Below are 26,561 nucleotides of genomic sequence, written 5' to 3'. Positions count from 1 at the left end.
GGGCTGGGGATGTGGCTCAAGCGGTAGCGCGCTCGCGCGCTCGCCTGGCATGTGTGCGGCCCGGGTTCGATCCTCAGTACCACATACAAACAAAGATGTTGTGTCCGCTGAAAACTAAAAAATAAATATTAAAAACAACAACAACAATTTATTTTAAAAAATAATAATAATTTAAAAACTGACCTGTGTTTGTTGTAAAATATTGCAAATATAAGCGTTTGAAAGAGTGAAAGGACCCTCTATGGGAGCCAGGTTTCGTTAAGTTTGGTTCCAAGAAGTGTGATCCTACCCAAGCCGCTGCTTGGCTCCAGCCATATCCTCCCTCCAGGGTTCCTAGTCCTTGAAACGTGAGTTTCTGGTTGAAGCTCGACTAGGATTCTTCAGTCACACCCGAATTAGAGACTGATTGAATTGTCCTTTCAACAATTCAATCAGTCTCTAAGTCTTGTCCCTCTGCTTTCTTTTTTTTTTCCCCTAAATTTTACTTTTTTTTTTAATATTTATTTTTTAGTTACCGGCGGACACATCTTTTGTTTGTATGTGGTGCTGAGGATCGAACCCAGGCCGCACGCATGCCAGGCGAGCACACTACCGCTTGAGCCACATCCCCAGCCCCAGTTTTTAAATTATATATGCACTTATACAGGTGTGTGGTCTTGTTTGTTTTTGTTTTTTTAACTACACAAAACCGAAAACAAACTCGCATCGCTCGCGGGCGGCGCCGCCAGTTGGCCACCCGCCTCCTCAGCAGTCTCTGTCCAGAGCTCCGCCCGCTGCGGTCCGGAAGCTCGGCCTCCGCCGGGGTCGCGGGGAAAACCCGGAACGGAACATCGAGTCGAGCCGGAGCTGCGGCGCGTGCGCGAAAGGCGCAGCAGGCGCGAGCTCCCGGGCGGTCCCCGAGGCGCGGATTGGCGCCCGCGCGCGCCCCGGAGGCCCGCGAGGTGCCCGCCCGGGTGCGGGATGGCGGCCAGCCTGTGGATGGGAGACGTGAGTGAGGACGGCCGCCCCGGCTCCGAGAAGGAGGAATCTCGGTGTCCCGAGGGAGGAGGATATAGGGGGAGGGGACCTCGGTTCCTGACATGGTGGAAGTGAACGGGAGGAGGGTTCTCTTTGATGACACCGAACCGGTTCCAGCGTCAGAGTGAAGGGGCTAAGTCCTGGGGGAGGGGGGAAGCCGTCGTGGGGCCCCTCCTGGGTACCTGGGAGGGAAAGGGAGGTTCTTTGGGGGAACAGAAGGAGCGGGACCCAAGGGTTGAAGCTTGGTTCTAGGCATGCAGTGATGGGGCTCCTGACTCCTCGGGCAGTTTGAAGTGAAGGAGTCAAGAGTTGAGACCTACGTCTGCAGAGGAGGGCCCCGTGCCCTGCATCAGCCTGCGGCTTGCAGGTAGGGGCCCTGTGCCCCGGGATGGGCAGCTGGACGCGGGCCTGAGCAGCGTCGCTCTTGTTTTTATGTAGCTGGAACCCTACATGGATGAGAACTTCATTTCTAGAGCCTTTGCCACCATGGGGGAGACCGTGATGAGCGTCAAAATTATCCGAAACCGCCTTACTGGGTACTTCTCTCTTCATCTTCCTAGTTTTGCAACTGTCATTCAGGGGAATGTAGACATCACAGAAAGGGCTCGTCACCACCTCTGATAGTAGTTTACAATGTTATAAAAACTAACATTTGGGGGCATATTGAGTGGAAGTATAACATATTGTTTAAGAACAGGATGCTGAAGCCAGACTGGGTTTGAAAACTATTTCTGCCATGTGACCTTGAATAAGTATTTGTTTCCCATGTCTCATTCACAAGGTAATGAAATTGAGTGTGAAATATGAGAGTAATATTAGAATTTACCTCATAGGTGAGGACTAAATTAGTTAATTGATATTTCGCATTTAGAACAATGTCTGGCTTATGGTATAAGCTCAGTAAGTATGGATGGATTATGACTTGCTACATAATAAAGACTTTCATTCATTATCTGTTTAAAATCACAGATACCTCTGAGCTGAGTACTTTTATAAAAGAAGATCATTAATTGTGTTAAAGTGACATAGCTTTTTTTATTTGTGCATGTAGTACTGGGGGTGGAACCCAGGGCCTCTGGTATGTTAGGCAAGCTCTCTACCACTGAGCTACACTCCCAGCCCCTAATGTAGCTATTAAATGACAAAGTAGGGCTCAAATACAAGTCTGTCCTCAAAACTCTTGAGTGTCCCTTAACTCTTTTTTTTTTTTCCCCTTTTTTCTTTTACTCTCTCTCTCTCTCTCTTTTTGTTGTTTTTATTATACTGAGAATTGAACTCAGGGTCTCATACATGCTAGACAAGCACTGAGATACATCCCCAGCTCTTTTTTCTTATATTTTGATACAGGATCTTGCTAAATTGATGAGATTGGCTTTGAACTTGCAATCTTCCTGCTACAGCCTCCTGAATACCTGGGATCACAAGCATGTGCCACCTTACCAGTTGTCTCTTAATTCTTATGCTAGTCATTAAAAATATACATTTAGCCAAGCACAGTAATCCCAGTGACTTTAGAGGCTAAAGCAAGAGGTTCACAAGTTCAAACCCAGCTTCAGCAACTTAGCAAGGCCCTGTCTCAAAAATAAAAAGGGCTGGGGATGTGGCTTAGTGGTAAAGCATTTCTGGGTTCAAACCCCGTCCCCCCCCCCAGAAAAAAAAAACCCACCCATGTACACACACACACACACACACACACACACATATATAATTTATAAAGATACTACTATAGGGCTGGGGCTATAGCTCAGTTGATAGAGTGCCTGCCTCCTATGCACAAGGCCCTTAGTTCATTCTCCGGCACGGCCAAAAAGGAAACAAAAAAAATTTGTTACCACAAGCTACAGTGGCACATGCCTATGATCCCAGTAACTGGGGAGGCTGAGGCAGGAGGATCAGAAATTCAGGGGCCTCTGCAATTCAGCAAGACCCTGTCTCAAAATAAAAGGATTGGGGATATACCTCAGAGGTAGAAAGTTCCTGGGTTCGATCCCCAGTACTACAAAACAAAAACATTACCCAAGGACACATTTTCTGACTGGGAGATCATGCTGGCCTGAACATTTCTGTTCCTGATTTTATAAACAGAAAACCCCAGATAATCAGCTACTGGTATGAAAGTTCATTCTGTAACACTTTCTGCTTTTTAAAAAATTTTCATAGATCCTCACATTTTAGCTTTTGTTTGCCACAAGATTTGAAACTATCTTTTCTTACCAGTAATTGCTAAACTGTTACTTATGGTGGTACCTGTGGACACATTTTATTTATATCCTGCCTCACTTGACAAAGGCTTTGAAATGGCTTAGAAAAATACTGTATAATAAATAAATGTAAATTTTAAAAATGAAGACCAGAAAAAATAAGGTAAAAATGTAACACCCAAGTAAAAACAATATGCAATAAAGCATAGTGCTGCTGCAGTAGCACAGGCCTTAAATCCAAGAATTCAAAGGCAGAGGGGAAGTTCAAGGCCAGCCATAGCAATTTAACAAGGCCCTCAGCAACATAGTGAGGCTCTAAGATGAAAATTTAAAGGGCTGGGGATGTGGCTCAGTGGTTAAGTGCCCCTGGGTTAAATTGTTAAATCCTTAGTGCAAAAAAAAAAAAAAAAAGAGAGAGAGAGAGAGAGAGATCTTCCCCTAAGACCTGGCAAGTCCTGGCCTACTTATTTCCCCAAGAGAAAGGATGACATGTATATTTTTATTACAAAAAAAATAGACCTTGGGGCTAGGCTGGGACTCAGCAGTAGTTCACTTGCCTGGAATATGTGAGGCACTGGGTTTGTTTCTCAGCACCACATATAAATAAATAAAATAAAAGTCTACCAACAATTAAAAAAAAAAAAAAAAAAAAGACCTTGAGCTGGGTGCAGTGGTGCACACCTGTAATCCCAGCAGCTTGGGAGTCTGAGGCAGGAGGATCAAGAGTTCAAAGCCAGCCTCAGCAATGTGCTAAACAACTCATTGAGACCCTGTCTCTAAATAAAATACAAAATAGAGCTAGGGATATGGCTCAGTGGTGGAGTGCCCCTGAGTTCAACCCACCCCCCAAAAAAAGACCTTGAAAAAGAATGTTCAGAGGAGCTATGTGACAACAGCCAAAAACTGAAAATAGCCCAGGTATCCATGAAAAAAGAAAAGTATGTATCAGAGCACTCAGTGATTGCCTTTGAATGGCTGGGTTATTGGTGATTTTATTTTCTTTTTACTTTTTTTCTTTTTTTTTAAAGAGAGAGCGAGAGAGTCGGGGGAGAGAGAGAGAGAGAAGTTTAATATTTATTTTTTAGTTATCGGCGGACACAACATCTTTGTTTGTATGTGGTGTTGAGGATCGAACCTGGGCCGCACGCATGCCAGGCGAGCACGCTACCGCTTGAGCCACATCCCCAGCCCATCTTTTTACTTTTTTTTGGGGGGGTGGGTGGGTACCAGGAATTGAACTCAGGGGCACTCAACCACTGAACCACATCCCCAGCCCAATTTTTGTATTTTCTTAGAGATAGGGTCTCACTGAATTGCTTAGCGTTTTGTTGTTGCTGAGGCTGGCTTTGAACTCTCAACTCCTATCTCAGTCTCCCCGAGCTGCTGAAATTACAGGATACACCACAGTGCCAGCCAGGCAAGCACTCTTTCTTTTTTGTGCCAGGGATTAAACCCATGGGCACTTAACCATTCCTGAGCCACATCCCCAGCTGTTTTTCTTTTTTTTTCCTAATTTTTTAAATTTGTTCTAGTTAGTTATACATGACTCATTTTTAAATTTTGTTTAATGTTTTTACTATTTTTTTTTTCAGTTGGTGATCGACCTTTTTTAGGGATACCAGGATTGAATTTAGGGGCACTTGACCACTAAGCCACATCCCCAGCCCTAGTTTGTATTTTATTTAGAAACAGGGTCTTACTGAGTTGCTTAGGGCCTCACAGTTGCTGAGGCTGACTTTGAACTTCCCATCCTCCTCCCTCAGCTTCTGAGCCGCTGGGATTACAGGCATGCGCCTCTGCACCCTGCTCCATGATGGACCTTTTTATTTATTTATTTTTAATTATTCTTTTTTAAATATTTTTTTAGTTGTAGTTGGACACAATACCTTTATTTAATTTATTTACTTTTATGTGGTGCTGAGAATCCAACCCAGAGCCTTGCACATGCTAGGCAAGCACTCTACTGAGCCACAACCCCAGCCCTGGACCTTTTATTCATTTATTTATATGCTGTGCTGAGAATCGAACCCAGTGACTCAAACATGTGAGACAAGCACTCTTCCACTGAGCCCTAGCCCCAACTCCTTTTTAATTTTTTATTTAGAGACAGGGTCTCCCTGAGTTGCTTAGAGCCTCACAAAATTGCTGAGACTGGCTATGAACTCTCCATCCTCCTGCTTCAGGCAACTGAGCCAGTGGGATTACAGGTATACGCCACTGTGCCTGGCCAAACACTCTTTAATTTTACTGTTTTTTTCGTGTTTTTGTTTTGTTTTGTGACACTTTACCATTGAGCCACATCCCCAGCACTTTTTATTCTATATTCCAAGACAGGATCTAGCTAAATTGCTGAGGCTGGCCTTGAACTTCTGATTCTCCTTCCTGAGAATTACTAGTCACTGGGATTGCAGGCATGTACCACTGCATCTGGCCCTTTAACATTACTTTTTTTGTTGTTTGTTTAAGTACTGGGAATTGAATTCAGAGACACTCAACCTACATCCCCAGCCCTATTTTTTATTTAAAGTCAGGGTCTCACTAAGTTGCTAAGCACCTCACAGTTGCTAAAGCTGGCTATGAACTCATGCTCCTCCTGACTCAGCTTCCCAGGCCGCCGGGTTAACATTAACTTTTTAAGGAAGTAAGGGTAGTTTTCTCATATCATGTTCTACATTTTGGATTCATTTACTTATGTAGTAATTTACCAGTTCTATCTCTAATATTTTTTGCAAACTAGATGTTAAATCTAAAGCTTGATTGAATTACATTAAATATTTTTGGCAAGAGTACTTTACCAATGATATAGTATATAAATAAATCTTTACCCAGTGAGTCTGGGACTCTCCAGATTAGCAGTCCTTATATTTAGGTTTGTAAGTTATTTCCTAACTGGAATATTGCGAACAACAGAAACTGGGTTCTGCCAGGCACAGTGGCGCATGTCTATAATCCTAGCAGCTGGGGAGGCTGAAGCAGGAGGATCTCGATTTCAAAACCAGCTTCAGTAAAAAGTGAGGCTGTAAGCAACTCAGTGAGACCCTATCTCTAAATTAAATACAAAATAGGGCTGGAGATGTGGCTCAGTGGTTGAGTGCCCCTGAGTTTAATCCCCGATACCCAGAAAAAAAACAAAACAAAAAACTTGAGGACTGGAGATGTGGCTTAAGCGCTAGCGTGCTCGCCTGGCATGCGTGCAGCCTGGGTTCGATCCTCAGCACCACATACAAAAAATAAATAAATAAATAAAGATGTTGGGTCTGCCGAAAACTAAAAAATAAATAATTCTCTCTCTCTCTCTCTCTAAAAAAAAACAAAAAACTTGAGTTCTGATTAGAAAATCATTTCTCTTTTCCTTCAGGCTAAGACTCATGGATATTTTGAACCCATTAAGTCCGAAGTTTTCAATTCTGTGACTATTTCAATGAAATTGACCTACGTGCATTAAAATACGTCAGAATTCATAATATAGAGATTATTATGTGTTATTATATTGTTAATCATTGTATTCTGATTATTAAACAACTATTTATGTAATATATATAAAAAATAAGGTGTTTTTGTTTTGTTTTGTTTTTTGGTGGTGCTGGGGATTGAACTCAGGGCCTTATGCATGCAAGGCAAGCACTCTACCAACTGAGCTATATTCCAGCCCCTAATATTTAAGTTTTTATAGGTGTTCCACTTCTGGACAGTGTAATAAAATGAGTTAACCATTCTCTCTCTCTGCTTTCTTTCCAGGATCCCAGCTGGCTACTGCTTTGTAGAATTTGCAGATTTGGCCACAGCTGAGAAGTGTTTGCATAAAATTAATGGGAAACCCCTTCCAGGAGCGACACCTGTAAGGACATTTAGATAATGATAATATTGCCATTTTCATTGTCATTGATTACCACCATCTATTGAAGCCCTACTGTATACTTACCTCGTTTTATTTAATCCCACAACAACCCTGTGTAGCAGGCATTGTTATCTTTGACATAAGAGGAAACTGAAGCTCAGGGAAGTAAATAACATACCCAGGGGAACACAGGTAGTGAGTGCAGAGCCAGGATTCAGACTGAAGATTGGTTGCTTCCAAAACCTTTGCCCTTTCCACTCTGCATCACTGCCTCCTATGACAGAAGACTTGAAACTGTAGGTCTTTTGCCTGAGAAACTAGAATAGGCTGGCAGCAGCAGGAACCCATTTCAAGAGAGTTGCATTCTGCTCTTCCCACAGTTACTTAGCTTACAGCTGCTGCACCAGCTGCCACACCTGGGCTCATAGAACCATGGAGCTGGCAGTGCCCTTAACGGTCATCCGTGCAACCCCCCTCATTTTATACAGGAGAAAAGGCTGAGGCTTAGAGAGGGGGAGATGTTTTGGCCAAGGTAACTTATTTAAGTTTTTTTCAAATATTGTTTGACTGTTGAAACACCTTTCTTTTGTTTTAGTTTGCTTGTTTTTAAATTTCTAGGCAAAACGTTTTAAACTGAACTATGCCACTTACGGGAAACAACCAGATAATAGGTAAGTACAGAGCAATCCCAATGTAGCTTCAAGGCCTACCACAGGGGTGAGATGTGGCAATGTGCCAGTGATTGCCAGAAGGAGGATGGGGAACCAAATTTGGCTGCCTGCACTTTGCCCGCTCCTGAGGGAAGACACACTTCCACTTCCCATTGGTGGACCTTCCTAGGGTGCATCTTGTCACAGCCATGTCTTTTCCCTGCAGTGGTAGAACACTTGCCTAACATGCTGAAGGCCCTGGGTTTGATCCAGGAGGCAGGGGGTTTTTCTGTATCTGGTCCCTCCCCAGTCTTCTACTTTGTTACTGTCCACATTATTGAGGTTTATTCAGTAAGAATACACCTGTGATAGCAACATAAATTGATTGGCATTTCAGGTTGCTATTTGAAAGTTTTAAAACAATGTATTAAAAGCTTTAAAAAGCTTTGTACCCATTGATCCTGTATTCCTGCTTTTCACAGTTTATCCAAGAGTGTGTGCAAAGAGTAGCCTTGAAAGTGTTCATTGAGCTGGGTACAATGGTGCGTGCCTATAATCCCAGCAGTTTGGGCGGCTGAGGCAGGAGGATCACAGGTTCAAAGCCAGCCTCAGCAACTTAGAAAGGCCTTGTCCCTAAATAAAATATTAAAAGAGGGGCTGGGGATGTGGCTGGGCTGGGGATGTGGCTCAAGCGGTAGCGCACTTGCCTGGTATGCGTGCAGCCTGGGTTCGATCCTCAGCACCACATACAAACAAAGATGTTGTGTTGTGTCTGCCAAAAACTAAAAAATAAATATTAAAATTCTCAAAAAAATTAAAAAGAGGGGCTGGGGTTGTAGCTCAGTGGTAGGGCACTTGCCTAGCACATGTGAGGCACTGGGTTCAACCCTCAGCACCACATAAAAATAAATAAGGTATTTATATATACATACATATATGTATATATATATATATGTATGTATATTAAAAGGGGCTGAGGATGGGGCTAAGTGATTAAGTGCCCCTGGGTTCAATCTCCATTACCAAAACAAACAAAGTCATGTTGCGGAATATTGATTTATCAAGAGGTTGTCAATACATGCAGTTTTGTTGTTGTTGTTGCTATTGTTGTTGTTTTCTTGGTACTGGGGATTGAACCAGGGGCACTTGACCACGGAGTCATATCCCAGCCCTGTTTTGTATTTTATTTAGAGACAGGGTCTACTGAGTTGCTAAGCACCTTGCCATTGCTGAGGCTGGCTTTGAATTCACAATCCTCCTTCCTTAGCCTCCCGAGCCACTGGGATTACAGGTGTGCACCACCGTGACCAGCACAGTTTTTGGTAATTTTTGTTTTGTTTTTAGAGATAGAGTCTCACCATGTTTTCCAGGCTGGCCTCAAACTTCTGGGCTCATGTAATCTCCTGTCTCAGCTTTCTGAGTTCCTTGGGATGTAAGTGCATATCATTGCACTTAGTTGTTGGTGATATGTCAAAACTAAATGGGGTAGAAACAAAACAGGATAGGCTCGGTGTGGTGGTACGTGCCTATAAACCCAGCAACTCAGGAGGCTGAAGCAGGAAGATTGCAAGTTTGAGGCCAGCCTCAGCAATTTATGATCCCGAAGCAATTTATCAAGGCCCTATCTCAAAATAAAATGGGCTGGAGACAGTCACAGTTGCAAATTCCTGTAATCTCACAAAGGAGGATCACAAGTTCAAAGGCAGTCCCAGCAACTTAGCCTATATACCCTGTGTCAAAATAAAAAGAATGGGGATGTGGCTCAGTGGTTAAGCACCCTTGGGTTCAATCACCAATACGCAGGGGGAAAAAAAAAAGAGTACTGGGGATATAGCTCAGTAGTAAAGCACCCTTGGTTTTAATCCCCAGTACAAAAAAAAAAAAAAAGAAAAGAAGCCATAGAAAAAAGAAAAGTATTTATCAGAGCACTCAGTGATTGCTTTTGAATGGCTGGGTTATTGGTGATTTTATTTTCTTTGTACTTTTTTTATGGGGGTGTGGGTACGGGGATTGAACTCAGGGGCACTCAACCACTGAGCCACATCCCCAGCCCTATTTTTGTATTTTATTTAGAGATAGGGTCTCACCAAGTTGTTTAACACCTCGCTTTTGCTGAGGCTGTCTTTGAACTTGTGATCCTCCTGCCTCAGCCTCCCAAGCCATAGAGATTACAGGTGTGCACCATAGAGTGACCCTCAATCCCCACCCCCACAGTAGCTTGGATTACAAGTATGTACCATTACCCCCTGGCTTCTATTCCTTAACATTTGATTTTAAAATGTGGAATGCACACAGAATGTCCAGTTTCTTTCAAAAAAGTTTCTCTTTTGAGTTTTTCAGAGATGTACCTCTGACCTATTCCTCCATCTATATGTATATAATACTTGAAAACTTGAAACTAGACAGGCCTGTGTAGTAATCAAGAAATTCAAGGCAGGGGGCTGTTTCCCTAATTCTTCTGCCAGAACTGTAATGAAAAAGATTAGAACCTGGGTAAGCCTAGAATGCATGAGACCCTGGGTTTGTTCCCCAGTCCTGGGGAAGGTGGGTGGGGACATTGTTAAGTCCACCCATCAGATGTGTTTCCTAAGAGGCCCTGAAGAAGTTTATCAGGAATGTGCCAAAAGAGCTCTGCAAAGCAGGGCTTTTACTCTTTATCACTGATTCTTGTTCTCTCCTTAGCCCTGAGTACTCCCTCTTTGTGGGGGACCTAACCCCAGATGTGGATGATGGCATGCTGTATGAATTCTTCGTCAAAGTATACCCCTCCTGTCGGGGAGGCAAGGTGGTTTTGGACCAGACAGGCGTGTCTAAGTAAGGCTTTATCTGTAACTGATTCTGTTTTGAAATTCTCCTCTGGGGCAAGTGTTAGCATGTTGCTTCAGAGCAGAGGCTCTGGAGCCAAATTGGTTTGAATCCTAGCTCCAATACTGGCAAGGGACTATGAAGTAAAAAGCAAGCCTCTCTGCCCCTATTTTCTTGTCTGTAAAGTGGAGCTAATAGTATCTCTTATAGAATTGTTATAAGGATAACTAATAAAGGATATAAGTAAGTCATATAAGAAATGCTCTGTGGATGTTTGCTGTTGTATTTATTATTTTTACTGAGCCTTTCAGTGTAGTTAGAAGTTTTCACTTCAGAAAGTGAAAAACAGCCAGGTGCAGTGTTACATGCCTATAATCCTGGCAATGAAGGAGACTGAGGCAGGAGGATCACAAGTTAAAAGCCAGCCTTAGCAACTGCGAGAGGCTCTAAGCAACTCAGCAAATCTGGTTCTAAATAAAAAATAAAAAGGGCTGGGGGTGTGATTCAGTGGTAAAGCACCCCTGGGTTAAATCTCTAGAAACCACCCCCCAAAAAAAATAATTAATTAATTTTAAAATGTAAAAAATGAATAGAAAGGGGAAAACTTCAAGAAAGGCTTTTTTTGTTTTGTTTTGTTTTTTTTAATGGCAGTGCTGCATATATGAGGCAAGCACTCTACCACTGAGCCACACCCCAGCCCAAACAGGCTTATTGTTGATTAGCATAGTACTTACAAGCACAAGCTTTGGAAGTCTGACACATGTGGATTTGAATTATGCTTCTACTATGTATAACTTTGGCTACCTCTTCAGTAAAATGGTGGATACTATCTTATGTGATTGTTGGACAGATTGATGAGATTACTTAGGAAAAATACTCAATACAGTGCCTGGGAAATAATTAGTGATCAATAAATGTTACCTATCTCTAGTTCATTCCCCAACAAGAACATGAGCTCAGGAGAGCAGAAACCAAGTCTCTGTGACTGCTGCATCCACACAATACCAAACATACAAAGACTCTGGAAATATTTGTGGAGTGGACTTCTTCAACTGTTATTATTACTGCTACTACTATAATTATAGTGATAATAATTTATTATTTTCCAGTAGATTAGGAAGGATGCTCTTATCTGAGAAGGAGTCCCACAGGTGAAGGTATTAAGAATGGTCAACTGATGGGCTGGGGATGTGGTTCAATCGGTAGTGCGCTTGCCTGGCATGCGTGCGGCCCAGGTTCGATCCTCAGCAACACATACAAACAAAGATGTTGTGTCCGCCAAAAACTAAAAAAATAAATATTAAAAAAAAAACAAAAAACAATGGTCAACTGAAAGTAGGAATTCCTGCAGATTTCAAGGTTGTCCAGTGCTTGAATCTGGCACTATTCTGTGGATACCTCCACTACTGGGACTTGTCCTTTCCCAGATTGATGAATTCTTTTCCTCAATCCTGCCTACCTCTAACTCTTCCCTCTTTTCTATGCCTCCGTTCTTAAAACTTCATCACATTTGTGACCTAAAGAGTGTATTGGGTTTTTTTTCCCCCTGCAGGGGTTATGGTTTTGTGAAATTCACAGATGAATTGGAACAGAAACGAGCCCTGACGGAGTGCCAGGGAGCAGTAGGACTGGGGTCAAAACCTGTGCGGCTGAGTGTGGCAATTCCTAAAGCGTGAGTCCGGTAGGGAGGGCTGAGGGCCCTAGACCCATCCCACCCACATTCCTTATCTGTTTGCCGACAGTCAGGTATGGGACTCCCACTTGGACGGGAGGATGCAAGAAGGCTGACTTTAAGTCATGATTACCAAACATCTGCCTTTGGGCAGGTGGGTGCTGGGTATTAGAGATGAACTACTATAACCTCAACCCTTCAGAGGTTGAAGACAGGTATAACTGGGGGAGGCAGATATATTCAGATGTTTCTGGTAGCAATACTGTAAAAGCTGGCTATACTTGTCCAATGTTCCTTTTCTTCGCTCAGTGGTGCTGCTATTGAGAATTTATAAGAATTGAGCAGAAGGAAAAAAGTTGCTTCCAGTGTGAGCTATATTTATGTTAATGAAACCTGCAAACCTCCTATGAATGTCCCTTGCTGTGGATATGGCTAAGAATGAATTCTAAACCCCTTATAGAATATTATATATGTCACTATTAGATTTGTCATGGTAGGTAGAAAACCTTTTCTGCCTTTTCTAGGTAGAAAATCCTTTCCTAACAAGTCCCAGAAGTTTTTTTATTTGTTTGTTGGTACTAGGGATTGAACTCAGGGACACTCAGTCACTGAGCCACATCCCCAGCCCTATTGTGTATTTTATTTAGAGACAGGGTCTCTCACTGAGTTGTTTAGTGCCTTGCTTTTTGCTGAGGTTTGCTTGGAACTCGTAATCCTCCTGCATCAGCCTCCCGAGAGATTGGGATTACAGGTTTGCACCACTGCCCAGCTCAAGGAGATTTCTTGAGCAGATGTAAGACAGCCTTTCTCTGATTAGCATCTTTCACTATTTAACCAAGGTAACGATTCTCAACTGGGGGCAGTTTTACCCCTAAAGGGATATTGGCAACATATACAGATACTTTGGTTACCTCAATTAGAATGGCATCTAGTGTGTAGCAGCTAGGATTGCTGCTAAACATCCTACAATAACTGTGTGTTATTATTATTTTATTTTTTATTTTTTTGGTAGGGATTGAACTGAGTTGCCTAAGGCCTTGCTAAGTTGCTGAGGCTGGCTTTATTTATTTATTTTTTAAAATATTTATTTTTCAATTGTAGTTGGACACAATACCTTTATTTTATTTATTTATTTTTATGTTGTGCTGAGGATCCAACCCAGGGCCCCACACATGCTAGGTGAGCACTCTACCTCTGAGCCACAACCCCAGCCCCTGAGGCTGGCTTTAACTAACTTGAGATTTTTTTTGCCTCAGTCTCCAAAACTGCTGGGAATAACTGTTTTTTTAAAGTGATTTGGGAATTCTTTGTGTTTTAACTATGTTTAATACATTGAATGATACCAGGTATGGTGGCACATGCCTGTAATCCCATTTGTTTGGAAGGCTGACACAGGAGGATCGCAAGTTCAAAGGCAGCCTCAGCAACTCAGCGAGGCCTTAAGCTACTCAATGAGACCCTGTCTCTAAGTAAAATATTTTTTAAAAGGGGCTGGGGAATATGGCTCAGTAGTAAAGCACCTCTGGATTCAATCCCTGGTACCTCGACCCCCCCAAAAAATAATACATTAAATGAAGATCAACCTGAGTGATTTTTTTTTTTTTAGTTGTAGATGGACACAATATCTTTATTTATTTTTATGTGGTGCTGAGGATCAAACCCAGGGCCTCACATGTGCAAGGCAGGCGTTCTACCACTGAGCTACAGCCCCAGCCCCAACCTGAGTGATTTCCCCAGGGTACTCTATGTAGTTATATCCCTAAGCCCCCCCCCTTTTTTTTTTTTTTTTTTTGAGTCAGGGTCTTACTAAGTTTCTTATGGTCTTCCTATCTTGGCCTCCCAAATAGCTGGAATTAAAGGCATGTGCCACCACACCAGCTAGCAAAATTTTTTAAAGAGAAAAATTTCCTCGTAATTACATTACTCCAAAATTATTATAATTTCAGCCAGGTGTGGTAGTGCATTCCTGTAATACCAGTGACCTGGGAACCTCAGACAGGAAGATCAGAAGTCTGTCAGGATCAGTCTGGGCTACTTAATGAAACCCTGTCTCAAAATGAAAAATAAAGGCAGTGGTGCACACCTGTAATCCCAGCAATTCAGGAGGCTGAGGCAGAAGGATCACAAGTTCAAAGCCAGCCTCAGCAGCTTAGTGAGGTCCTGAAAAACTTAGCAAGACCCTCCCTCAAAATAAAAAGAGCTGGGAATGTGGCCTAGTCGCTAAGCACCCCAGATTTAATCCCCAGTACCAAAAAAAGAGGGCTACGGGATAGAGTTGTGGCTGAGCTCAACACCACATAAAAATAAATAAATAAACGAAATAAAGATATTGTACCACAAAAAAAAATTTTTAAATAACTATAAAACTTCTTTATATGATTTTTACAAGACTCAGTTTACATAGCATAGATTTTCTTTTTTTTCCTTTTCTGGCGGTGCTGTGACCCAGAGCCTCACACATGCTAGGTAAGCATCCCACTACTGAGCCACATACCCAGCCCCTTTATTTTTTTATCTTGAGAAAGGATATCACTAAATTACACAGACTAACCTTAAACTTGTTATTCTCCTGAGTAGCTGGGATTACAGGTATGTGCTACTACATCTAGCTCAACCCTTCATTTTTTAAATTATAAGATCGATGCAGGTATAATGGTGAAAAAAAAAAGTGTTCATTGGGTTTGTTTTCCAGTTTACTTAGTACATACACTTTTTCATATGGTTGTAAAATCATCATTATATATTTATGTGGTGAGCTGTGCTGGGTATTGAACCTAGAACCCCATATTGCTAAGCACACTCTATATTGAATAACCCCAGACAATAATGTTTTTTTGTTTGTTTGTTTGTTTTGTTTTGTTTAAGAAAGAGAGAGAGAGAATATCTTTTTTTGTAGATGGACACAACACAATGCCTTTATTATTTTTTTTATGTGGTGCTGAGAATTGAACCTGGGTCCCGCCTGTGCTAGGTGAGCGTTCTACCGCTGAGCCACAATCCCAGCCCCAACAATAATTTTTTTTTTTTTTTAAGAAGGAAATGGCTTGATCTTTATAATGGTCCTATAAAGCAGTTTTTTGTTTTTTTTTTTTAAGAGAGAGAGAATTTTTAATATTTATTTTTGACGGACACAACATCCCTGTTTGTATGTGGTGCTGAGGATTGAACCCGGGCCGCACGCATGCCGGGCGAGCGCGCTACCGCTTGAGCCACATCCCCAGCCCCAACAATAATGTTTTAAAATAAAATGCAGGATAGAGTTGGGGATATAGCTCAGTGGTAGAGTGCTTGTCCTGCATGTAGGAGACCCTGAGTTCCATCCCTATCACTACAAATATAGATAAATAATTAAACTTCAGGATATGTTTCCCCTCACCTCCCAGGACTGGTAATTGAACCCAGGGTCTTGGACATGGTAGATAAGCGCTTTACCACTGAGTTACATCCCCTTTTTTTGTTTGTTTTCTTCAACAGGGTCTCACTAAGTTGCCCAGCCTCCCAAGTAGCTGGGATTACAGGCATACACCTCTACACCAGATTTTGAATATTCTTTCATGGTACATTCTGTCCAGGAATTCTTCTGATGTATACCAGTTTGATATCTTATCATTTGTTCAGTCAGTATTTACCGAGTCCCTGCAACTACATAGGTCCAGTCCTAGACTTTGGAGATACAGCTATAAACAGGGGAAACATAGAGGTTTTAATCTGTTCTATCTATTACTTGTTTGATATTGTTGTCAGTGATTGGTACCTGCCTAAGGGGAGGTGCCCTAAAACCCTGGGAATGAGGGTGACCAGAGTTCTTTTTGAGAATTTGACTATAACAGCTATATGTAAAGAAACAGAACAGAAATGTCTTAATTGTCTGATGAAGACAAAATCAGATCCAAGCTAGGGAGACTGTACCTTCAATTTCCTTAACAAGTCAGAAGAGTGGCAGATATCCTTGAAATCATGAAAGGTGAATCAGAGATGAATAGCAGGAGTGTCCAACCTAATGCTGGGCAGGGAACAGAAGTCTGCCAGTATACTTCATTGAACCATGTCTCTAGAGGGGAATTGCTTCAGGCTAGGTCTCAAGCAGTCAGACGTGGAGTCCACCTGACACCTCTGGCTAAGTCCTGCTGACCAAGCAGACATTGAACTCGCAAGGAATAGCATTTGTAGTTCCTATAATAGGGATTTATTTGTATAGTATTCAGTTTCTGCTTATGGCTTGGTTACCCATCTAGCTTGACTATAGAGAGAAAATGAGGACATCCATTATATGGAACCCTTATGAATCTCCTTACAAACCAACCAGTGGCATGATGTGGTTAGCTTCTGTCTCCTTCATGTTTGTTGGCACTTATAAGACACTCTGGGGCTGGAGTTGTAGCTCAGTGGTAGTGAACTTGCCTCCCAAGTGTGAGGCACTGGGCTCGATCCTAGCACCACATAAAAACAAAGGTATTGAGTCCATATACAATTTAAAATTAAAAAAAAAAAAAAAAGCAAAAGACACTCTGGAGCCCTTCAGAGAACAATGAATGGAAACACTGCCACATACTGAGCTTGAGTTATGTTGTGATTCTTCTCATCTAGGATCACTGGTAAGAACCCTAGGATCACTGGTAAGAACCCAGACCTCTTTCATGTGCCTGTTCACATATGGTTTATATGTCACTGCAGGCAATAGATTCTTTGTGGTCTTGGCATTCTGACTTTGGTTAGTAGCAACTATGGCTACTATGTACTGAGAAGGAAAAAGCTTTACACCAACACTGGGCTTCAGCCCTGATTGATAAATGCAAGATGTAGAAGACAAGTTGTTGTGAGCTTGTCAGAGCAGGTGCTGTTTGTAATGGTGTAACTTTAGAAGTGTAACTCTTAAAGAGTTAAATGTGGCTCCAGACCGAAGCATAGCCTTCAGAAATCACTCAGTTTTTTAGAGATTTGATATCCTCATCTATATAATGGGAATAATAAATAACAGCTCTATTTTAGGGCCGTGCAAGACTTAAATTAGGTGACCATAGATGAACAATGATTATTACAAAACCAGAGTAACTACTTAAATAGATGGCACAGTATCTGTGGATGTAGCTCACTGTAGAGCTCATGCTTAGCATATGCAAAGCCTTGAATTTGATCCCCAGCACACACACGCATACACACACCAAAAAAAAAAAAAAAAAAGATCACCCTAATGAACCATAGTGATAAGACTACTGGAATACTGTTTGTTTTGTTTTGGTGTTTCATGTGAAATGTGGTGGCACATACCTATAATCCCAGTGGCTCAGGAGATTGAGGCAAGAGGATCTCCAGCTCAGAGCCAACCTCAACAACTTAATGAGGCCCTAAACAACTAATGAGACCCTGTCTTAAAATTAAAAAAAAAAAAAAAAACAAAAAACAAAAAAAACTCTGTAGTTTGAAATACTTCTTAGATCATCCTAAATCCAGATTCTCTAGCCATGTTACCTGACTTTTGTAGCTGGCAGAAAAAATTAATAATAATAATAATAACCTCCCAAGATCTTGAGAAGGGAGAGAAAAATTGGTCTTGACTTTGACAAGGGAGACAAACCTAACCATTAGGAACTATCTTAAATACATGGGTTCTGGAGACAGACTGCCTGAATTTGAGTCTCTTACTAGCTGTGTGACTATGGACCAATTATTTAATCTCTATACTCAGTTCCTAATCTGAAAGTAGGAATAACTTATACTAATTGCACAGGGTTATTGTGAGGATTAAATGAGTTAATCTGCATAAAGCATTTAGAACAGTCCCTGGGGTCACATAGGAAATGTTACATAAATGTCTGCTTATATTTGTTTTTATTTCTTCATTTAAGGAGCCGTGTAAAGCCAGTGGAATATAGCCAGATGTATAGTTACAGCTATAACCAGTATTACCAACAGTACCAGAACTACTATGCCCAGTGGGGCTATGACCAGAACACAGGCAGCTACAGCTACAGTTACCCCCAATATGGCTACACCCAGAGCACCATGCAGGTAACTGATTTGGTAAAGCAGCCACTCTTGGGTTACTTTTCTCCTCTAGAAATGGGTCAATCTCCAGGATGGGATTAGTAACAGGGCTTAGCTTTCACAAAAAGTGGGAAAGCTAAAGTGACCCAATTTTTATTAAAAACAAGCCACTATGCCCACAGGCTAGGATTTCATCATGTTCATCTCTTCCCTTTCTGGTCTCTTGACAGACATATGAAGAAGTTGGAGATGATGCATTGGAAGGTAAGAAAGAGTTTATTCATTCATTCCTCTGTCAAGGGTTATCATGTGATTGCTTTATGGTTGGCATTGTGCTTGAGCTAGATTCTGAGGAATGCAAGGTAAAGTCTGCTCTGGAGGAATTTACATTCTTCTGAGAAAGCCAGACACATACATGATAATGGCAAAGCGTGAAGCCAGAGGTGTGAGTGCAGATCCCTTGGAAAATGTCCACACAATTTTGTAGTTTTTTAAATAGTCACAAAGTTGTGCATCCACTACTACTGGTTCCAGAACATTTTCTCATCCCTAAAAGAAACCCTGCAACCATTAGCAGTCACTCTGTATACCCCTCTTCCAGCCCCTGAAAACCACTCATATAGTTTTTGTCTGGACTTTCTTTGGGGCGGGGTTACTAGGGGTTGAACCTAGAAGTGCTATACCACTGAGCCACATCCCAACCCTTTTTATTATTTATCTTTTTTTGAGACAGGATTTTGCTAAATTTGTTAGGGCCTAAATTGCTGAGGCTAGCCTTGGATTTACAGTCCTCCTGCCTCAACCTTGAGAATAGCTGGGATTAGAGGTATGCACCACCACATCAAGCTTCTAGGAGTTTTAAATAAATAGAATCATATGTAATATATGATCCCTTTTGAATAGCATCTTTCACTTAGCATAGTGTTTTCAAGGGTCATTTGCATTGTAATCTTTCAGTACTTCATTTCTTTAGGGACCAAACAATACTCCATGCATTTTGTTTAGCCATTCATCAATTGATAGTCATTTGGGTTGTTTTCACCTTGGGCTGTTATGAGTAGTGCTATTATAAATATTCATGGATGAGCTTCGGTGTGAATAAAGACAACTTTTCATTTATTTACTTATTTTTAGTTGTATATGGATTCAGTGCCTGTATTTGTTTTTATGTGGTATTAGGATGGAACCCAGTGCCTCACACTTGCAAGGCAAGTGCTCTACCACTGAGCTACAACTCCAGCCAAGTTTTCATTTCTTTTAGGTACATATCTAGGAGTAGATTATTTGGTGAACTGTTTAACCAGTTATTTTGCCAAACTTCCATATTACCTGCCACGTTTTATATTCCTTCCAACATGTTTGACATTCCAATTTCCCCACATCCTCATTGGCACTTGGTCTTTTTCATTCTAAGTGCCTGGGTTTGCAGGGTATCTCATTGTGGTTTTTTTTTTTTTTTTTTTTTTTTTTTAAGATTTTTTTTTAATACATTGATTTTATTTATTTATTTTTATGTGGTGCTGAGGATTGAACCCAGGGCCTCGCACCTACGAGGCGAGTGCTCTACCACTGAACCACAACCCCAGCTCATCATTGTGGTTTTGATTTGCTGATTACTAATAGTGTTGATCATCTTTTCATATGCTTTTATTGGTCATTTGTTTATCTTTGGAAAAATGTCTACTTAGCCTTTGCCCATTTTTTAATTGGTTTGTCTTTATTGTTGAGTTACTAGAGTTAGAGTCTTTATATCTTATTCTGGATAGTATTCTCTTGTCACATGTATGACTTGCAAATATTTTCTCCCATTTCATAGGTTATTTTTTCACTTTATTGACAGTCTTTTTTCCCCCACAGTATTGGGAATCAAACTCAAGGGTACTCTACCACTTAAGGTACATCCTCAGCCCTTTTTTGGCAGGGTGCAGGTACTCCCTAAATTGCTGAGGTTGGCTGGCCTCAAACCTGCAATCCTGCTGCTTCAGCTTTCCAAGTAATGGGGATTATAGCATGCATCTTGACCATAATTCTTTTTTTTTTTTTTTAATTTTTTTTTGTTGTTGTTGTAGATGGACAGCATATCTTTATTTTGTTTATTTTTATGTGGTCCTGAGGATCAAACCCAGTGCCTCATATATACAAGGCAAGCACTCTGCCACTAAGCTACGGCCCCAGCCCTTAGACCATAATTCTTTTATCAGACATTTGTCAGTTCTTTGAGATGGCACTTTGGACACAGCAACTGTGTATGTGGTGCTGGGGATCAGACCCCAGGCTTTTGCACATTGTGAGACAAGCCCTTAACTACTGAGCTATACCCTTGGCCCAACTAAATGCTGTTGTTGTTTTGAGGGGGGTACTGGGGATTGAATTCTACCACTGAGCCACATCTCCAGGCCCCCCCCCTTTTTTTCAGTTGTAGTTGGACACAATACCTTTATTTCATTTATTTATTTTTTATGTGTTGCTGATCCTCATACATGCTAGGTAGGTGCTCTACCACTGAGCCACAATCCCAGTCCTCCCCAACCCTATTTTAGAAACAGGGTCTCACTGAGTTGCTTAATACCTCACTGTTGGCTGAGGCTGGCTTTGAACGCGCAATCCTCCTGCCTCTCAGCCTCCCTAGCCACTGGGATTACAGGCATGCACCACTGCGCCTGGCCAACTCAGTGATTTTTTAAAATATTTATTTATTTTTAATATTTATTTTTGGGTTGAGGCACAACCCCAACCCAAAATTAGTGATTTTGACCAGATTTTTCAAGCCCAAATTTGAAATGAGGACCAGACGAGAAAATCCAGGGCATGATTACTAGATATAGGTATATCTTTTTTTTTTTTTAAGTATTTGCATTTATTTTTTTTTTTTAATGTTTATTTTTTAGTTGGACAGTGTCTTTATTTTACTTTATTTGGTGCTGAGGTTCGGACCCCGTGCCCCATGCATGCTAGGTAAGCGCTCTACCTCTGAGCCACAACCCCAGCCCCTAGTTGTAGCGTTTAATGAATATGCAAGAAAAAACAAACCCCATTATAGGTATTATATTCTCAAAGAACATTATCATTTTCATCCTGGCGATCTTGCCCCTCCAAGAGGCCTAGGAGTAGGAAACTGGGTCCAGATCCCTTGTAGTTGTGCCTTAGTCTGCCCTGACCCCATCCTTGCTTTTCCCCCCAGACCCCATGCCACAGCTGGATGTGACTGAGGCCAACAAGGAGTTCATGGAACAGAGTGAGGAGCTGTACGATGCACTGATGGACTGCCACTGGCAGCCCCTGGACACGGTGTCTTCAGAGATCCCTGCCATGATGTAACCAGGACAAAGGACAAGTCAGGATGGACTTGACTTAAAAAAAGTGAAAACATTTGCTTTTGGAAATGATTTGTAAGATTTTAATGACATTACTAAGATTATTACTACTTCTGCAACTCTGCTGCCTCTTACTTGGTAGTGAACTATGAGTGTGAAAACCAAGAGACCAACTGTTCAACAAGGCTCAAATATTTTGTTGAACTAGTCATTTGCCCAAGTAGTATGTTTACACTCAAACTCCTGGACAAAGGGCAGTTTGGGGTCAACAAGTGGATCATGAGATTCATTTACTAAACCCTGGTTTATAAGCCATTCTCAGGCATCTAAATTCCTTGGGTCAGAATTTGTGGAGTTTCTGCTGTGTCAGCAATATTCAAGGCTACCAGGTAAGCTAGGAAAGGTGACTCACTGAAGAGGAACTTATTGGTAGAAGTGATCCCAGCTTCTCTAGAGCCAAGGCAGGATTGTAAATTCAAAACCAGTCTAAGCAAAATTGCTATATTAAAAAGAAATTAAGAGGGTGGGGGCACTGGGGTGATAGAGCGCTCTCCTAGCACTGGCGAGGCCCTGGGTTTGGTTTCATTTCTTAGCACCACATAAACAAATAATTTTTAAAATATATTTTAGTTGTAGATGGACACAATATTTTTTATGTGGTGCTGGGACTGAACCCAGAGCCTCACACATGCAAGGCAAGCACTCTACCACTGAGCTACAACCCTAGCCCTAAAAAATAAAGCTGGGCATGGAGCAAACGCCTGTAATTCCCACATCTCTGGATTCTGAGGCAGGAGGATTAAAAGTTGGGAGACCAGCCTCATCAAGTTTGTACTTGTCTCAAAGTGCAGGGGATATAGCTCAATGGCAAAGTGCCCCTTGATCCAGTCCTGCCCTCCCCACCTCCCAAAATGCAGTGGCTGGGCCTAGAAAGCTCAAAATCTGAAACTTGCCCCAATAATTAGTGTTTCCAAGTAGCCTGAGCAAAGTATGTTCAAAGACATTACTAATTGGGCATGGTGGCACTCACCTATATCCCATCAACTAGCTTAGTATGGTGGTGCACACCTGTGATCCCATCAACTGAGGCCAGAAGATTAAGAGAATCTAATACAGGGAGCCAGATACAGTGTAATCCCAGTGGCCTGAGACTAAGAATCATAATTTCCAAGCCAGCCTCAGCCACAGCTAAACAACTCAGTGAGGTGCTATCTCTAAATAAAATAGAGCTGGAGATGTTGCTCAGTGCCCCTGGGTTCAGTCATTACAGTGTCATGTGTCCCAAGCCCCCCTTCCCATTTCTTGGCCTTAATTGCCTAAACTAAGTAGGTATTCTATATGGTGGTTCACAAGAGGTAATGTGATTAAAGTGACTTGGTGTGAGCCAGAATCCATGCCAGACTCATACCCATCCTTTATCAAGTATATCCAGTACCAGACACTTCTGAGAGAAAGGTCTATGGTTTATAAAATCTCCATCTCTTCCAATTAATTTTATACCAGAGGAACTGGGGTGGTGTGTACAGTTGCTGCTTTAGGCAAAAAGGATCTAAACAGTCTCAGGCCCAGCAAAAAAAAAAAAAAAAGCAAATTAAAACAGTCAAAAAAAATGGATCAATCTTTTATGAAGGGATTGGATTATAATTCAGTTGCATATATGGGATATAAGTGAGGAATAAGCAACAACTTGAGGGACAAACATTTCCAAAGTGCTTTATTGCTTACCGATAGCTACATATCACAGCATTTACAAAGAAAAAAATCTGCTTACAAAGCTACCGTTTTCTTCTTTAATAACTGGTCACCTTTTTGTCTGCATCTTCTTTCCCATGGTGTTTTCCTGAAAAGGAAGTATAAGCCCATGTGTTACCACAGCCCTGGGTAATTCCCACCCAGGCACTTTCCTAAGAGCTGGTCTCAGTCCCATATCCGCATTTCTCATCCATAGATGTCCACTCAGATTAGGTTTCATCCTGGACCAGTGAGTGACCCTAAAAATATCTTAACTACTCCTTTCTAACCATTAGTCTACATCCCACTCTCCCAGGGGTAGAGATGAGGTCACACAAAAAATTATGGCATAAGCTCCAGTCACTACAGGGTATTTGCAGCTCAGTCCTTCTTACCCAAGGAGCAAAGCTGTTCCCTCTGCTGCTTCCAGTAGCTGTGCTTATGGCAAATTTACAGATAACTTGAGAGGCTGGGGCTCAGTGGTAGAGCACTTGTAGGGCATGTGAGAGGCCCTGGGTTAGATCCTCAGCATCACACTGACAATTAAATGGTTTTTAAATGCTAAAAATTCCATACAGACAACAGTAACATTTTTTTAAACACTTTTTAAGTAATATCTGTTACACTGTTTAAGGACAGGGTTTGCAATAGTATAGCACTGCCTGAAGCTAGAAGGAAGGTGTGATAAACTTCAGGTAGTAATTAACTCACCCAACTCTGTAGCCAATTATCACAGATGAAGACAACTTTCTGGTTACAAAGACCTTTAAAAAAAAAAAAAAAGACACCCTCTATCAAGAGAAGAAAACACCCCTCAAATACAACGTTATCCAGCAATTCCTAATCAAATGCACACAGCATCACGCTCATCCTCTTATCCTCCATTGTACAGGGGAAGAGCAAACAATTTCAAAGAGAATTCACTCCTGTTTGAAATTAGCCCATGTGTTAGAAAACAGACTAGAACACCGTTAAGGCCAGCTTCAGTATTACTTTTCCTCCTTTTACGACCACCAAGACCAGTATTCAGATCCGATGGGAAAGGGAACCAGAGGGTCAAAATGTAACTTTACCATGGTAACTTTACCTTAATCTAAAGCACAACTCCAGAAACAAGTTGGTCTTTTCACTCTTCAATATCACACACTTCCAGGAAACCTGGGGGCAACCTGCAGAATCAAAGCTTATTGTGAAGGCTCTAAATCAGTTGATCCAGTACAACTGCCTACATGGAAGTTGATGGAACACACCTGGACCTGGTGTAGCAGGCTTCCAACCCAGGTCCTGATGACTTTATAGGAAAGGTGAGTGGCAGCTGCAGGTATTGTGCTGACCTGAGCTGTCAAAGTCTCTCCAGTTGTTCTTGCATGCAGTTGGAGATCCCATGGCCACAACCAGCCACAGCCCTTGGAAACATGCTGTACTGTACCACCAGGGAGCTCCCCACGTAGCTCCAAAAGTAACTTACCAAGTCCTGAAGTTGTCGCATTTCATCACCATGACCCTCACTCGCCACCATCTTCATAGCATCTTGATCTGGCATGGCTAAGATGAAAGACAGCACAACTGTCCTGATTGATCTTAGCATTTCCTTCATCCAATCATAAAGGTCTGCCTGGCTTTTAATCCTGATACTGATGACTTAGCTTTTCAGGACAGAGACCAAAGCACTGCCATTCTCTGTGCCACTGATCTTTCCAGGACAGGATCCCACACACTCCCAAATGCCCTTTCATTCTGGTTCCTGGGCTCAACTAGTTATCTTTCAAAACACCTCACCCTGATAACTCTACGTTCAATATTAATAAAGGTCTCCAGCTAACCCTAAGAAATAGCAAGAACAATGAAGTTGTCTTTTCCCAAAATGTTGCAGATCAGTTACAGCAAACAGAACGGCGACCGTCAAGGAAAACTGCTGCTCTGGGCTCCTTTTTGACCACAGCAGCTATGTGGAAGCAGCTGCAGCTTCGATAAGGGCCAGGGGGCAATGGAGACCACAGAACCTCAAAGCCAAACCACACTTATCCTTCCTAATTCACCTAAATCCTGTGCATCATTGGCTACCAAAGGACACTAGTCATCCTGTAGGCCCTAAGGGCTGTACTGTGTACCAGTCTTTTGTATGTATTATATCAATCTCAAAGAATCATTTTAAAGGGTTGGAGATGCCGCTCGGTGGCAGAGTGCTTGCCTAGCATGTGGGTTCAATCCCAAGCATCACAGAGGGGGGGAAGGGCCACGGGGGGGGGCAGGAAAAAGAGCGTCTGAACGACTCCAAAACCCTCCTCCTGAAAATCTTGTCCTTACATTCACACCAAGATACCTTCTAGAATTCTCCTAATAGTTAAAGTCAATTGTCCAAGGTCACGCAGCAGTTCTCAGGCTCACCGATTGGTGTTATTACCTAAATTAGGTGATCTGAGGCCCAAGACTTCAACCCCAAGTGCCTAATTACATACCCAACTCGTTTCCAGCACCCGGCCGCCCGCTCGCCTCATCCACGGGTCAGGCGCCAGCGTACGGCTGCGCCAGCAAAGACGGGAAGAGGACACCGCCCCGCGGGTGCCGACCCGTCTCACTGCGCAGGCGGCCGTCGTGGCCTGCAGCCCAGGCCAAGACGCCCGGCCAGGCACTCTACATCCCGCAGTCTCTAGAGGCAGCCCGAACGAGTGCGGGCCCATGGAAGCGAGCTAAGACGGCTACGGGCACCGGCCTCGTGGTTCCAGGCCCAGACACCACCAGCGCGAGAGACAGGAGAAAGGACGCACGGGCGCCGGCAGCGGGCTTATATATGCCCAGTCTGCGACTGCGCCTGCGCTTCCTGAGCGCCGCGCGGGGCTGCTGGGATCTGTAGTCCGCGCGCCCAGGCGCAGCCCCACGCGCGTGGCGGGCAGCGTGTGGTTTCTGCCGGGCCGAAGTGGTTCCTTCAGCTCGATTCTGGATCCTCGGATTGCCCACATCCAGTCCAGGGCCCTGGGCTCACAACTGAAGCTTACTGGTCTTGCCCTCCAAATTCAGTCTCTGGAGCGACCTTCGATTATCCCGCTGAGCTGTGAAAGGGCTTGACTCGGCGCGCCTTGGGATACCTGGAGTAGCAACTGAGAGGGTTTCCGCAAGGGCGCAGTGAGGTTTGGGAGTGGAGGTCTTGGGAGTGCTTCTCAAAGGGGGCGATTGGAGACTCAGATTGATGCATTGTTTAAGGCTTGTCTCATCCGCTAACATATAACTTTGCTGAGTGCTTTCTGTTAACACTGAGCTCGGTTATCTCATCTAGTTTTCGTAACAACTCTGTGTGTAGGTATCATAGTTCTGCTCATTTTCTAAAGGAAATTGAGGAATGGCTCTCTA

General features: G+C 42.5%; 1 protein-coding gene, 2 long non-coding RNA genes and 4 other non-coding genes across 8 annotated transcripts; 2 read left to right on the top strand and 5 right to left on the bottom strand.

The window, feature by feature from the left end:
- Positions 1–831: 831 nt before the first annotated feature.
- LOC107142051 (tRNA selenocysteine 1 associated protein 1) lies at positions 832–21,601 on the top strand. 2 transcript variants are annotated; one of them, XM_015485398.2, is made up of 9 exons: positions 833–987; positions 1,456–1,553; positions 6,957–7,056; positions 7,675–7,727; positions 10,389–10,520; positions 12,064–12,183; positions 18,030–18,192; positions 18,399–18,432; positions 21,350–21,601. In XM_015485398.2, exons 1-9 carry the CDS (start codon positions 961–963, stop codon positions 21,484–21,486), a joined length of 864 nt encoding a protein of 287 aa, XP_015340884.1. In that variant the 5' UTR covers positions 833–960; the 3' UTR covers positions 21,487–21,601. The 2 variants fall into 2 exon arrangements, with proteins under 2 accessions (XP_015340885.1, XP_015340884.1); XM_015485399.2 differs by lacking the exon at positions 12,064–12,183 and having other exon boundaries at positions 832–987.
- Positions 21,602–23,179: 1,578 nt separating this feature from the next.
- On the bottom strand, positions 23,180–25,986 carry LOC107142050. Its single transcript, XR_001503506.2, has 5 exons — positions 25,673–25,986; positions 24,682–24,758; positions 24,301–24,382; positions 23,925–23,977; positions 23,180–23,322 (listed from the first exon to the last, which is right to left on the bottom strand). It is a non-coding gene; the product is annotated as an uncharacterized LOC107142050 (long non-coding RNA).
- On the top strand, positions 23,321–25,184 carry LOC125620457. The gene is made up of 2 exons (XR_007352142.1): positions 23,321–24,099; positions 24,131–25,184. It is a non-coding gene; the product is annotated as an uncharacterized LOC125620457 (long non-coding RNA).
- LOC125610430 lies at positions 23,392–23,465 on the bottom strand. The gene has a single exon (XR_007340450.1). It is a non-coding gene; the product is annotated as a small nucleolar RNA SNORD99 (small nucleolar RNA).
- On the bottom strand, positions 24,138–24,270 carry LOC125610422. The gene has a single exon (XR_007340442.1). It is a non-coding gene; the product is annotated as a small nucleolar RNA SNORA61 (small nucleolar RNA).
- LOC125610419 lies at positions 24,505–24,634 on the bottom strand. Its single transcript, XR_007340440.1, has one exon. It is a non-coding gene; the product is annotated as a small nucleolar RNA SNORA44 (small nucleolar RNA).
- On the bottom strand, positions 25,061–25,195 carry LOC125610414. Its single transcript, XR_007340435.1, has one exon. It is a non-coding gene; the product is annotated as a small nucleolar RNA SNORA16B/SNORA16A family (small nucleolar RNA).
- Positions 25,987–26,561: the final 575 nt, after the last annotated feature.

Source organism: Marmota marmota, unplaced genomic scaffold (genome assembly GCF_001458135.2).
Source record: "Marmota marmota marmota unplaced genomic scaffold, marMar, whole genome shotgun sequence".
Lineage (NCBI taxonomy): Eukaryota > Metazoa > Chordata > Mammalia > Rodentia > Sciuridae > Marmota > Marmota marmota.
Note: the sequence above shows the minus strand (reverse complement) of the source record. Positions and strands in the feature narration are given on the sequence as shown.

Coding starts and splice junctions, on each gene's coding strand:
- LOC107142051 (XM_015485398.2), top strand. CDS start 961: ATGGCGGCCAGCCTGTGGATGGGAGAC. Junction 7,057..7,674: donor CCCTTCCAGGAGCGACACCT/GTAAGGACATTT, acceptor TTAAATTTCTAG/GCAAAACGTTTTAAACTGAA. Junction 12,184..18,029: donor AGTGTGGCAATTCCTAAAGC/GTGAGTCCGGTA, acceptor TCTTCATTTAAG/GAGCCGTGTAAAGCCAGTGG.